At 34.2% G+C, this 13,575-nt stretch overlaps 1 protein-coding gene and 12 non-coding genes across 13 annotated transcripts; 6 read left to right on the top strand and 7 right to left on the bottom strand.

Moving 5' to 3' along the window:
- Positions 1–1,603: 1,603 nt before the first annotated feature.
- Positions 1,604–1,674, bottom strand: Trnag-gcc (transfer RNA glycine (anticodon GCC)). Its single transcript has one exon. It is a non-coding gene; the product is annotated as a tRNA-Gly (tRNA).
- A 631-nt stretch (positions 1,675–2,305) lies between these two features.
- Positions 2,306–2,377, top strand: Trnae-uuc (transfer RNA glutamic acid (anticodon UUC)). Its single transcript has one exon. It is a non-coding gene; the product is annotated as a tRNA-Glu (tRNA).
- Positions 2,378–2,708: 331 nt separating this feature from the next.
- On the bottom strand, positions 2,709–2,779 carry Trnag-gcc (transfer RNA glycine (anticodon GCC)). Its single transcript has one exon. It is a non-coding gene; the product is annotated as a tRNA-Gly (tRNA).
- Positions 2,780–3,403: 624 nt separating this feature from the next.
- Trnae-uuc (transfer RNA glutamic acid (anticodon UUC)) lies at positions 3,404–3,475 on the top strand. Its single transcript has one exon. It is a non-coding gene; the product is annotated as a tRNA-Glu (tRNA).
- A 331-nt stretch (positions 3,476–3,806) lies between these two features.
- Positions 3,807–3,877, bottom strand: Trnag-gcc (transfer RNA glycine (anticodon GCC)). Its single transcript has one exon. It is a non-coding gene; the product is annotated as a tRNA-Gly (tRNA).
- A 627-nt stretch (positions 3,878–4,504) lies between these two features.
- On the top strand, positions 4,505–4,576 carry Trnae-uuc (transfer RNA glutamic acid (anticodon UUC)). The gene has a single exon. It is a non-coding gene; the product is annotated as a tRNA-Glu (tRNA).
- A 287-nt stretch (positions 4,577–4,863) lies between these two features.
- LOC139495533 (uncharacterized) lies at positions 4,864–9,294 on the bottom strand. The gene is made up of 2 exons (XM_071283786.1): positions 9,179–9,294; positions 4,864–6,972 (listed from the first exon to the last, which is right to left on the bottom strand). The coding sequence occupies exon 2, from the start codon at positions 6,969–6,971 to the stop codon at positions 4,944–4,946; it is 2,028 nt and encodes a 675-aa protein (XP_071139887.1). The 5' UTR covers position 6,972; positions 9,179–9,294; the 3' UTR covers positions 4,864–4,943.
- A 1,184-nt stretch (positions 9,295–10,478) lies between these two features.
- Trnae-uuc (transfer RNA glutamic acid (anticodon UUC)) lies at positions 10,479–10,550 on the top strand. Its single transcript has one exon. It is a non-coding gene; the product is annotated as a tRNA-Glu (tRNA).
- Positions 10,551–10,880: 330 nt separating this feature from the next.
- Trnag-gcc (transfer RNA glycine (anticodon GCC)) lies at positions 10,881–10,951 on the bottom strand. Its single transcript has one exon. It is a non-coding gene; the product is annotated as a tRNA-Gly (tRNA).
- A 628-nt stretch (positions 10,952–11,579) lies between these two features.
- Trnae-uuc (transfer RNA glutamic acid (anticodon UUC)) lies at positions 11,580–11,651 on the top strand. Its single transcript has one exon. It is a non-coding gene; the product is annotated as a tRNA-Glu (tRNA).
- A 330-nt stretch (positions 11,652–11,981) lies between these two features.
- Trnag-gcc (transfer RNA glycine (anticodon GCC)) lies at positions 11,982–12,052 on the bottom strand. The gene has a single exon. It is a non-coding gene; the product is annotated as a tRNA-Gly (tRNA).
- Positions 12,053–12,680: 628 nt separating this feature from the next.
- Positions 12,681–12,752, top strand: Trnae-uuc (transfer RNA glutamic acid (anticodon UUC)). The gene has a single exon. It is a non-coding gene; the product is annotated as a tRNA-Glu (tRNA).
- A 330-nt stretch (positions 12,753–13,082) lies between these two features.
- On the bottom strand, positions 13,083–13,153 carry Trnag-gcc (transfer RNA glycine (anticodon GCC)). Its single transcript has one exon. It is a non-coding gene; the product is annotated as a tRNA-Gly (tRNA).
- Positions 13,154–13,575: the final 422 nt, after the last annotated feature.

Genomic DNA, 13,575 nt, shown 5'->3' with positions numbered 1-13,575 from the left:
AGCATTGAATTGTATAAGGAAAAATATAGAGTTTCCATTGTCTGTAGAAAATGTTTATGACCAGCCTTTGTTTGTTAATCCAAATATTGTACTTAATAATAGAACAATTGTATGGCACGATTTTATAGGTGCTGGTATTGTTTGTCTCAAAGATATATGCTTTGAAGTAAAAACTGGTTTCTTGCCAGATCATGCTATAGTTGAAATGATTCAAATTGTATATGAAGATGTTAATGTACAATATGTAATTGATAGATATAGAAATTTGTTGAATGTTATACCTGTAGAATGGAAAAACACAGTGAACTCTGATATTCACAGAATATCTATACCAAGAACAATAGACATTTCAATTATTTGTAAAAATGTGCATTATGATTTGAAATTATGTAGTACTAAAACATTATATACTATTATGTTGGAGAATATTGTTGAAGAACCTGTTGGTATTGAGTTATGGAAATCAGAATTTGATGTGACTTCTGAAGCATTCAGTAAAATATGGGAACATGTCAATATGTATTGGAAACCTTCTAATTTAGTTGAGTTAGACTTTAAGGTGTTGCATAACTGTATTTTTACTAATGTAAAACTTCAAAAGATAGGCTTAGTTGATGATAATATCTGTAAAGTATGTTGCAGTGAAAAGGAAGACATCCTGCATATATTTATGAATTGTGATCAACTTGAAGATTTTCATAATTATTTGTCATCTTTATTGGTTAGAATATTTGAAAACTGTGATTCAGATAAGATCAGTTTAGTAAGAAGTGAGGAATTATTGATTTTGGGATTGCGATGGCATATGAAAGGTGTAAATGATTCTTTTCTTAATTTTTTTATGTCTGTTGCCAGATATTGTATCTTCAGAAGGAGAAATTTGTTGAATAGTGGTTATTCTAATGTAAATTTGATTAAGTTATTTCAATATACATTAAAACATTATGTAACATATATGTATGTCTATCTCTGTCGATGTCATAATATGAGTCATATATTTCAAAAAAAGTTTGTAATGGATAACCCGTTGTTAGAAGAAACAGACAATGTTCTAGTCTTTAAATTGTAATAATTGTGTACCTGAAATGTAAATTAACAGTATTGTGAATACAAAGTATAGTATATAGTATATATTGAGAACAATCAAGGACAATTGATTTTATATTTTGTTTTATTTGTATTATATGATGTTTGATTTTAATAAAGATAAAAAAAAAAAAAGGATTTCTGGTTTTCACCCAGACGGCCCGGGTTCGATTCCCGGCATCGGAGCTTTAGTTTTTGGTCATCTTTATCACATTACTGTTGTTGTAATACATGCCATTAAGGGGGAAAAAAGTTGAGTTTCAGATGAGGAGATTATTTAGTTAAGACCTGTCTGACTTTCATCTGACAAAGAAAATAATTCATCCTTTGATTGACATAGATTTGTAAACGAAGACTTTCAAAAAAGACCGTAGTAGTTCTTTAAATGTTGTAACACCGTCGCACATTTCAAACAAACGTCCATTATTGTTTAGTATTGAAACTGTAATGCTTTGCATTCCTCATTCTTCATTGCCAGTTGGTACATTAGAAAGTGGCAAAGATAAGAAAAAAGAAATGCATCGGCCGGGAATCGAACCCGGGCCGCCCGCGTGGCAGGCGAGCATTCTACCACTGAACCACCGATGCTTATAACCCAAGATGTCTAACTCGATCATATAAGGACAGTACATGATTACCACGTGTTACATGGTATGTATGATAGATGGCATGTTTATTATACATTATTGTCGGTACAACATGTAGAAACACGAAAAACATGTTTGACAAGAGAAAATCGACGGGCATTTAGTACTTATTCAATTGGTAATCTGCGACATAATCTCGCGACTCAAATGCTATGCTTAGTATGCCGGCGGTTTCGCGTCTTATTTAAATGAAACCGCTTCACAATGAAAATTAAGATGTAAAAAGGGGGAGTGGTTAATTAATCCAATTCTGTGAATGAACATTAATTACGCGTCCACTGTACATAAATTTCAGGTTGGAAGGTTTTGCCGACAAACTACCTGTACATTACCAATGCCGTGAGATTTTTTTTTTTTTTTTTTAGATCGAACAAAAAACACTTTCAAAGCATTACTGCTTTAAGTGTGGATAAGAAAGGTAGAAAGGATTAACTTTGAAATAACATACTTTCACGAAGACTCTCACCTCACAGTTATCAAATCATATGTTGACACAAACATGGTTTAAGCAAAGTAATCAACTATTCTTGACCTTGCTTATATGTAGCTTAAATTAAGGTAGTTATACTAAGTCCGATGTGGTCTAGTGGTTAGGATTTCTGGTTTTCACCCAGACGGCCCGGGTTCGATTCCCGGCATCGGAGCTTTAGTTTTTGGTCATCTTTATCACATTACTGTTGTTGTAATACATGCCATTAAGGGGAAAAAAAGTTGAGTTTCAGATGAGGAGATTATTTAGTTAAGACCTTTCTGACTTTCATCTGACAAAGAAAATAATTCATCCTTTGATTGACATAGATTTGTAAACGAACACTTTCAAAAAAGACCGTAGTAGTTCTTTAAATGTTGTAACACCGTCGCACATTTCAAACAAACGTCCATTATTGTTAAGTATTGAAACTGTAATGCTTTGCATTCCTCATTCTTCATTGCCAGTTGGTACATTAGAAAGTGGCAAAGATACGAAAAAAGAAATGCATCGGCCGGGAATCGAACCCGGGCCGCCCGCGTGGCAGGCGAGCATTCTACCACTGAGCCACCGATGCTTATAACCCAAGATGTCTAACTCGATCATATAAGGACAGTACATGATTACCACGTGTTACATGGTATGTATGATAGATGGCATGTTTATCATACAACATTGTCGGTACAACATGTAGAAACACGAAAAACATGTTTGACAAGAGAAAATCGACGGGCATTTAGTACTTATTCAATTGGTAATCTGCGACATAATCTCGCGACTCAAATGCTATGCTTAGTATGCCGGCGGTTTCGCGTCTTATTTAAATGAAACCGCTTCACAATGAAAATTAAGACGTAAAAAGGGGGAGTGGTTAATTAATCCAATTCTGTGAATGAACATTAATTACGCGTCCACTGTACATAAATTTCAGGTTGGAAGGTTTTGCCGACAAACTACCTGTACATTACCAATGCCGTGAGATTTTTTTTTTTAGATCGAACAAAAAACACTTTCAAAGCATTACTGCTTTAAGTGTGGATAAGAAAGGTAGAAAGGATTAACTTTGAAATAACATACTTTCACGAAGACTCTCACCTCACAGTTATCAAATCATATGTTGACACAAACATGGTTTAAGCAAAGTAATCAACTATTCTTGACCTTGCTTATATGTAGCTTAAATTAAGGTAGTTATACTAAGTCCGATGTGGTCTAGTGGTTAGGATTTCTGGTTTTCACCCAGACGGCCCGGGTTCGATTCCCGGCATCGGAGCTTTAGTTTTTGGTCATCTTTATCACATTACTGTTGTTGTAATACATGCCATTAAGGGGAAAAAAAGTTGAGTTTCAGATGAGGAGATTATTTAGTTAAGACCTTTCTGACTTTCATCTGACAAAGAAAATAATTCATCCTTTGATTGACATAAATTTGTAAACGAACACTTTCAAAAAAGACCGTAGTAGTTCTTTAAATGTTGTAACACCGTCGCACATTTCAAACAAACGTCCATTATTGTTAAGTATTGAAACTGTAATGCTTTGCATTCCTCATTCTTCATTGCCAGTTGGTACATTAGAAAGTGGCAAAGATACGAAAAAAGAAATGCATCGGCCGGGAATCGAACCCGGGCCGCCCGCGTGGCAGGCGAGCATTCTACCAATGAACCACCGATGCTTATAACCCAAGATATCTAACTCGATCATATAAGGACAGTACATGATTACCACGTGTTACATGGTATGTATGATAGATGGCATGTTTATTATACATTATTGTCGGTACAACATGTAGAAACACGAAAAACATGTTTGACAAGAGAAAATCGACGGGCATTTAGTACTTATTCAATTGGTAATCTGCGACATAATCTCGCGACTCAAATGCTATGCTTAGTATGCCGGCGGTTTCGCGTCTTATTTAAATGAAACCGCTTCACAATGAAAATTAAGATGTAAAAAGGGGGAGTGGTTAATTAATCCAATTCTGTGAATGAACATTAATTACGCGTCCACTGTACATAAATTTCAGGTTGGAAGGTTTTGCCGACAAACTACCTGTACATTACCAATGCCGTCGAGATTTTTTTTTTTTTTAGATCGAACAAAAACACTTTCAAAGCATTACTGCTTTAAGTGTGGATAAGAAAGGTAGAAAGGATTAACTTTGAAATAACATACTTTCACGCAGACTCTCACCTCACAGTTATCAAATCATATGTTGACACAAACATGGTTTAAGCAAAGTAATCAACTATTCTTGACCTTGCTTATATGTAGCTTAAATTAAGGTAGTTATACTAAGTCCGATGTGGTCTAGTGGTTAGGATTTCTGGTTTTCACCCAGACGGCCCGGGTTCGATTCCCGGCATCGGAGCTTTAGTTTTAGGGAGCTGTATCATTGAAACTGGACAGTAGATACCATAATTAATGTCAAGTTAAAAAAAACATTAATATCTTACTAAATGTAAATGATTGAGCAAAATTACTTATCAAATTTAAATGTATTGCCTAATATTTGTAGTTCATTAATACTTGAAAGAACTTGACCCAATCATTATCACTGACTGATAAATAAATTTATACGCATCTAGTACAAACATTTTTTTCTAACTTCAAATCAAGATCACATACATGTACATGTAAGTTTTAACTAGTGTTATGCACAAATGTACATGCAATGCATTAACAACTAAATCTTTTAGTTATAAGTACAATGTACTTCTACTTACACATTTAAATGACTAAAATTCATGCAGAACTGCTAGGAAAACAGATTCAAGACCTTTTTCAATCATGATTGCCTTTCTTTCTAGTTGACTTATAGATATTTTCTTCATGACAGTATGCCGACGATGACATTTCATGGCACCTAAAATTCTTGAGTCACAGGGTTCAATAAAGATTGGCTCAGAACGCCTATGAATTCGACATAAAACTAAATCAGTACCGTCAGTATGTTGTTCATTTGTCAATTCAATGACTTCACAGCCATTTTGGTTATCTAATATATAAGAATTGTTCGGCTTCTTATTTACTATTTTTTTTTCTTGATCAACAAAACATTTTGTCTCATTTTTCATTTCAAAAATTCTTTTGATTATTTGAATTAGAGGACATTTTCCAGAATGAACTGCTTTTTTCAGTTTCTGCATATAGTTTTCATACGGAAATGCACTAAATTTGTCAAGATGTCCAAGATTTTTCACATCATCAGCAATATGCATCATACTGTGCACATTGTACACTAGAAATTCAGGGCCATAAATTTCTCTTCCCTGTGCTATAAAGAATTTAAGCAGATTTTCTGCATACATCTGGTGGTTCTTAGATAGTTCTGGAGAAACAATAATTCCTATCCCAACACTTAAAGTCATAAAATGAGAGTATAGTTCTGGTCTTAGGATATCTTTCAACACAATTTTTCCAGTATATAAGAGAAATTGGCGATATTCAGTGGCTTTCCATCGGTCTACATCATCAAGACTTCTTGGTTTTCGGGCAAATACACTGGGTATAGCTTTTCGAAGTTGTAACAACTTAAAACTTATTTGATCTTTATTTTGTGCAGACAATTTAAAGTCTCTTTTACCTCTTAACCAAAGTAACAACAGTCTCTTCATGACCCCTAAACATGTTTGATGCATGTAATCAACTGGAAATGCTTTAGTCATGTCTATTGGCAGATTTGTTAGTGGTGTGTTACCATGATGATGTTCAGGTTGTGATTGACTCCTGAATGATATATCAGTGCGAGGCTGTGCAGTGTCAATTTCCTGATATGTTATTCTACCATTCCATACTCCAGTTTGGGTACATTTATCACATCCATAATAACCTGAATATAATTTAACATTTTTTATCATTGCTTTGGCAGGAGCATCACAAATAAAGCTACATATTTTTATTTGAATAGTTCTTTCTTTAAACTGAAACCCGTTGCCATTCAACCTTTGAAGTTCTTCAATTGCATCATTCATGAAATTCAAATCTTTTGGCTTGCTTTGACCTAAGCATAATGCAACGGGAAATACTGCTACTGGATATTTTTCTAGCGATAACCCACATAATATCGGCCACAATGATGTTCGAGAACTTTTAAAAAGAGGCAGACCATCTATATTAAAACAAATATCTATTTGTTGGACATTTTCTTGCAATTTTTCTGGATATTTTTTTAAGTTGTCAACAATACCTTCTTCTATCCCAAAGTAAAAATAATCCATTCCTGATACTTTTTTGGTATCAACATGACGTTTAGTTTTTAAAAGACTTCTAGCTGTTGCTGGTAATTGTTTTAATCCAATAAATTTTAACATCTTAAGCAGCTTATCAGTTGAATTGTGTGAAATATTGTTTTCATTAACCCAGGAAGGTAATAGTTTTGACAATAACTCCTGATTTGGAATTTCTGAATTATCCTCTGAATCAGATGATATGACGATATGTTGATCAATTGCATTCCATAATTCTGACTCACTTTGCGAAACTTGGTTACTGTCAGAAATTGAATCATTTTCACAAGCTACCATTTCATCATCACTCAAGATTCCCTGATCTTCATGTACATGTATGTTTGACTCATAATTTGATTTTGAAGAAGAAATACTAGAATTTTCTCCTGTGTTAACATGCATGTTACTGTATTGATTTTCATCCTCAGAGTCACTGGAACCAATTTCACGACATCTTTTTCTTTGAACAGAACGTGCCCCATGCATCCATGCTTTCTTGTATCTTTTTCTTCTTTCTTTTGATTCAGAAGCATGCATTCTGAAAAATGAAATGTTAGTTTTTTCTCAGATTAAAAAAGGTAAAGCTAAACTACTCAAGATTGTTGTTAATTTTAACATGATATCATATGCAAAATCTGATAAAAATTAATCAAATTCAGTTCAAACAAGTCAGAAGACAGATTAATTTTCGACCTATTAAGAATGCATTAGGACCTTTACTATTTGTATTAACAAAAACAAGAACATAAAAAATATATAGAACAAATACATCATTTCTAGAATCAGGTCGTTCACGGGGAAAATTGTAAATTTTGCACGCCATTAAGAGGTCATTTACAAGATAGAATGTATAGCCGCTTTATTTAAAGTTTCAAGCATGTTTTACTCATCATTTAATAAGGTACATGTGTAGAATAGAAATTATTTAATATGTGCCTGTCCCAAGTCAGGAGCCTGTAATTCAGTGGTTGTCGTTTGTTTATGTGTTACATATTTATATTCGTTAATTTTTTTACTTAAATAAGGCCGTTAGTTTTCTCGTTTGAATTGCTTTACATTTTCTTATCAGGGCCTTTTAAGCTGATTATGCGATATAGGCTTTGCTCATTGTTGAAGGCCGTACGGTGACCTAGTTGTTAATGTCATTTTGGTCTTTTGTGGATAGTTGTCTCATTGGCAATCATACCACATCTTCTTTGTTATATATAAGTTCTGCAAGTATGTTATCTTTTTACCCATACAACTGAGGGAGGGTGACCATCTTATTAGATTTAAATTTCCATAATATTTTGTGCAGTATAAACTCTAACTTTTTCACTGGTTTGCTCGAAATGTGTTGGAAGTCACACCACAGATTCATCTGAAACCATATCCTGAAACTGGCCTATCCATACAGAATCTAGGTCGGTTTGCGCCCATTCACTTTGGCACCCAATGTTTTTCACTTTCCACCCTACACATTCGCGCCTAATTTTATTGGTTTTATGTTAAATAACTTTGTAATTAAGGTTTGGCAAGTGTATTCTTTAAGTATATTTGTTGTCATTGCCTTAAATTATAGTGAGAAAACGTTGTTTTTTTTTATGTTGAATAAATCAAACTTGTTTAGGTTAGTGTATTGCTAACTTATATTGCATTGTTTCAAAATAAAGTAAGACACTTACAACATATTTCTTTTTGTGATGAATAAATTTTAATCATGATAGATCAAAGGGGCCAAGCTGTTAAAATCTTTGTTGTTTTTCATTTAAAATCTCTAATGTTTTACTCACACCTAGCTAAATACATAATCTGATGTACAGAAGTTGTTGTTCCTTTATGTACTTTATGTGTGTTTCTCGTTTTTTTTTCTAATATAATTTTACGTGTTTCTCGGTTTTTTTTTAATATAATTTTACGTGTTTCTCATTTTTTTTTTATATAGATTAGACTGTTGGTTTTCCTGTTTGAATGGTTTTACACTAGTAATTTTTGGGGCCCTTTATAGATTGTTGTTTGGTGTGAGCGCCAAGGCTCGGTGTTGAAGGCCATACATTGACCTATAATGGTTTACTTTTTTTCAAATTGTTATTTGGAGGGAGATTCGTCTCATAGGTACTCACCCCACATCTTCCATTTATCAAAGTATTTTTACTATTTACATCAAATTAAATAAAAACAAAATTCTTGATTTTCAAATTATTCAACTTGAATTTGATTTAAAATAGGAGAGTCGGACCTTGAGTGCAAACGTGTAGGGTGCGAAAGTGTATTGGGCGTGAACAGACCTGATCCTATCCATACATGTACGTAACGCGTGTATGCCATTTTAATATGTAAAAACAAGAACCAAGCATATTTGTTCGCTTTTCATTATGTCCCCAGCACAGGATAATTATTTTATTTGGGTAGGGATTCAAACCATATTTCCTCATAATTCATATATATGTATAAATCCTAAATATGCATTAATCGTAAAAAAATTCACAACAAAAGGGGGGGTCCTAACCTCTCCCCCTTTTTTTTTTTTTATCAGCGACTACATTTTTAATGAGAAAAATTATATGTTAATTTCCATGCACATCACAATAAACTCAGAGATTATAACTAATTGGAGAATCGTACAAACCAGTGAGGGGAAACATTGGCGAGTGTTTCCTGCATATTTAACTTCAAATTATCCCGACCAATGAAGTCGTTATAATTCTATGTTTTTTATCTTGCTCGTGCAGAAACATGCAATACGATCACATCTATATAATTACCTTTCTTTTAATCTTTGTCTTATCTTAAATAATAACTGTAAATTCTTGGTGTCGTCTTGTAATAAAAGTTGATGATCTGAATGTTAAAGAGAATCCCGCTTTAAAAATCAAAATTTAAGAAGAGCGCGCATGCGTCCAAATTATAGTTTCGTAAATGTTACGCATTTCTATTTTTCATCCATAATAAACATCTATTTCACTTTTATGTATATAATAAATCATATCATTAATAAATAAGATAGTACGGACGGAAACTTTTATCTATGTAATAACAAAATCAAAGATGCGAAAATAAATACACAGAGATATGATGTATACAATTGCGCATGCGCCATCGCATATAATAGTTCTGTAATATAAAAAAAAATGATATAAGATAATCAACATAATTACATACTTTAAAGAAAATTTCTTTTTTACAGTTTTTTTTTTCTTTTCTTTTTTTTTGGGGGGGGGGGTTCTTTTTTTCTTCAAAAAAGACGTACATTGTTGGAACGTTTTAAGACTGTTAGTTAAGTAACGTTTTAAAAATAACCAATACTCAACGTTTCTACAACGTCTTCTTTGTAACAAAACCAAAACGAAACTTCCACACAACGTTAAAAAAAACGTTCCCTCAACGTTAAATTGTAACGTTTCACATTAACGTACTCACAACGTTGTTTTAACGTTAAAGTCCGAAATAACCTAACAGGAACCAATCCATAACGTTCTTTGAACGTTATGTGTTTATTGGGATGTATGATAGATGGCATGTTTATTATACATTATTGTCGGTACAACATGTAGAAACACGAAAAACATGTTTGACAAGAGAAAATCGACGGGCATTTAGTACTTATTCAATTGGTAATCTGCGACATAATCTCGCGACTCAAATGCTATGCTTAGTATGCCGGCGGTTTCGCGTCTTATTTAAATGAAACCGCTTCACAATGAAAATTAAGATGTAAAAAGGGGGAGTGGTTAATTAATCCAATTCTGTGAATGAACATTAATTACGCGTCCACTGTACATAAATTTCAGGTTGGAAGGTTTTGCCGACAAACTACCTGTACATTACCAATGCCGTCGAGATTTTTTTTTTTTTTTAGATCGAACAAAAACACTTTCAAAGCATTACTGCTTTAAGTGTGGATAAGAAAGGTAGAAAGGATTAACTTTGAAATAACATACTTTCACGCAGACTCTCACCTCACAGTTATCAAATCATATGTTGACACAAACATGGTTTAAGCAAAGTAATCAACTATTCTTGACCTTGCTTATATGTAGCTTAAATTAAGGTAGTTATACTAAGTCCGATGTGGTCTAGTGGTTAGGATTTCTGGTTTTCACCCAGACGGCCCGGGTTCGATTCCCGGCATCGGAGCTTTAGTTTTTGGTCATCTTTATCACATTACTGTTGTTGTAATACATGCCATTAAGGGAAAAAAAGTTGAGTTTCAGATGAGGAGATTATTTAGTTAAGACCTTTCTGACTTTCATCTGACAAAGAAAATAATTCATCCTTTGAATGACATAGATTTGTAAACGAACACTTTCAAAAAAGACCGTAGTAGTTCTTTAAATGTTGTAACACCGTCGCACATTTCAAACAAACGTCCATTATTGTTAAGTATTGAAACTGTAATGCTTTGCATTCCTCATTCTTCATTGCCAGTTGGTACATTAGAAAGTGGCAAAGATAAGAAAAAAGAAATGCATCGGCCGGGAATCGAACCCGGGCCGCCCGCGTGGCAGGCGAGCATTCTACCACTGAACCACCGATGCTTATAACCCAAGATGTCTAACTCGATTATATAAGGACAGTACATGATTACCACGTGTTACATGGTATGTATGATAGATGGCATGTTTATTATACATTATTGTCGGTACAACATGTAGAAACACGAAAAACATGTTTGACAAGAGAAAATCGACGGGCATTTAGTACTTATTCAATTGGTAATCTGCGACATAATCTCGCGACTCAAATGCTATGCTTAGTATGCCGGCGGTTTCGCGTCTTATTTAAATGAAACCGCTTCACAATGAAAATTAAGATGTAAAAAGGGGGAGTGGTTAATTAATCCAATTCTGTGAATGAACATTAATTACGCGTCCACTGTACATAAATTTCAGGTTGGAAGGTTTTGCCGACAAACTACCTGTACATTACCAATGCCGTCGAGATTTTTTTTTTTTTTTAGATCGAACAAAAACACTTTCAAAGCATTACTGCTTTAAGTGTGGATAAGAAAGGTAGAAAGGATTAACTTTGAAATAACATACTTTCACGCAGACTCTCACCTCACAGTTATCAAATCATATGTTGACACAAACATGGTTTAAGCAAAGTAATCAACTATTCTTGACCTTGCTTATATGTAGCTTAAATTAAGGTAGTTATACTAAGTCCGATGTGGTCTAGTGGTTAGGATTTCTGGTTTTCACCCAGACGGCCCGGGTTCGATTCCCGGCATCGGAGCTTTAGTTTTTGGTCATCTTTATCACATTACTGTTGTTGTAATACATGCCATTAAGGGAAAAAAAGTTGAGTTTCAGATGAGGAGATTATTTAGTTAAGACCTTTCTGACTTTCATCTGACAAAGAAAATAATTCATCCTTTGAATGACATAGATTTGTAAACGAACACTTTCAAAAAAGACCGTAGTAGTTCTTTAAATGTTGTAACACCGTCGCACATTTCAAACAAACGTCCATTATTGTTAAGTATTGAAACTGTAATGCTTTGCATTCCTCATTCTTCATTGCCAGTTGGTACATTAGAAAGTGGCAAAGATAAGAAAAAAGAAATGCATCGGCCGGGAATCGAACCCGGGCCGCCCGCTTGGCAGGCGAGCATTCTACCACTGAACCACCGATGCTTATAACCCAAGATGTCTAACTCGATCATATAAGGACAGTACATGATTACCACGTGTTACATGGTATGTATGATAGATGGCATGTTTATTATACATTATTGTCGGTACAACATGTAGAAACACGAAAAACATGTTTGACAAGAGAAAATCGACGGGCATTTAGTACTTATTCAATTGGTAATCTGCGACATAATCTCGCGACTCAAATGCTATGCTTAGTATGCCGGCGGTTTCGCGTCTTATTTAAATGAAACCGCTTCACAATGAAAATTAAGATGTAAAAAGGGGGAGTGGTTAATTAATCCAATTCTGTGAATGAACATTAATTACGCGTCCACTGTACATAAATTTCAGGTTGGAAGGTTTTGCCGACAAACTACCTGTACATTACCAATGCCGTCGAGATTTTTTTTTTTTTTTAGATCGAACAAAAACACTTTCAAAGCATTACTGCTTTAAGTGTGGATAAGAAAGGTAGAAAGGATTAACTTTGAAATAACATACTTTCACGCAGACTCTCACCTCACAGTTATCAAATCATATGTTGACACAAACATGGTTTAAGCAAAGTAATCAACTATTCTTGACCTTGCTTATATGTAGCTTAAATTAAGGTAGTTATACTAAGTCCGATGTGGTCTAGTGGTTAGGATTTCTGGTTTTCACCCAGACGGCCCGGGTTCGATTCCCGGCATCGGAGCTTTAGTTTTTGGTCATCTTTATCACATTACTGTTGTTGTAATACATGCCATTAAGGGAAAAAAAGTTGAGTTTCAGATGAGGAGATTATTTAGTTAAGACCTTTCTGACTTTCATCTGACAAAGAAAATAATTCATCCTTTGAATGACATAGATTTGTAAACGAACACTTTCAAAAAAGACCGTAGTAGTTCTTTAAATGTTGTAACACCGTCGCACATTTCAAACAAACGTCCATTATTGTTAAGTATTGAAACTGTAATGCTTTGCATTCCTCATTCTTCATTGCCAGTTGGTACATTAGAAAGTGGCAAAGATAAGAAAAAAGAAATGCATCGGCCGGGAATCGAACCCGGGCCGCCCGCGTGGCAGGCGAGCATTCTACCACTGAACCACCGATGCTTATAACCCAAGATGTCTAACTCGATCATATAAGGACAGTACATGATTACCACGTGTTACATGGTATGTATGATAGATGGCATGTTTATTATACATTATTGTCGGTACAACATGTAGAAACACGAAAAACATGTTTGACAAGAGAAAATCGACGGGCATTTAGTACTTATTCAATTGGTAATCTGCGACATAATCTCGCGACTCAAATGCTATGCTTAGTATGCCGGCGGTTTCGCGTCTTATTTAAATGAAACCGCTTCACAATGAAAATTAAGATGTAAAAAGGGGGAGTGGTTAATTAATCCAATTCTGTGAATGAACATTAATTACGCGTCCACTGTACATAAATTTCAGGTTGGAAGGTTTTGCCGACAAACTACCTGTACATTACCAATGCCGTCGAGATTTTTTTTTTTTTTTAG

This window comes from Mytilus edulis, chromosome 11 (assembly GCF_963676685.1).
Source record: "Mytilus edulis chromosome 11, xbMytEdul2.2, whole genome shotgun sequence".
Classification (NCBI taxonomy): Eukaryota; Metazoa; Mollusca; class Bivalvia; order Mytilida; family Mytilidae; genus Mytilus; species Mytilus edulis.
Note: the sequence above shows the minus strand (reverse complement) of the source record. Positions and strands in the feature narration are given on the sequence as shown.

Coding starts and splice junctions, on each gene's coding strand:
- LOC139495533 (XM_071283786.1), bottom strand. CDS start 6,971: ATGCATGCTTCTGAATCAAAAGAAAGAAGAAAAAGATACAAGAAAGCA.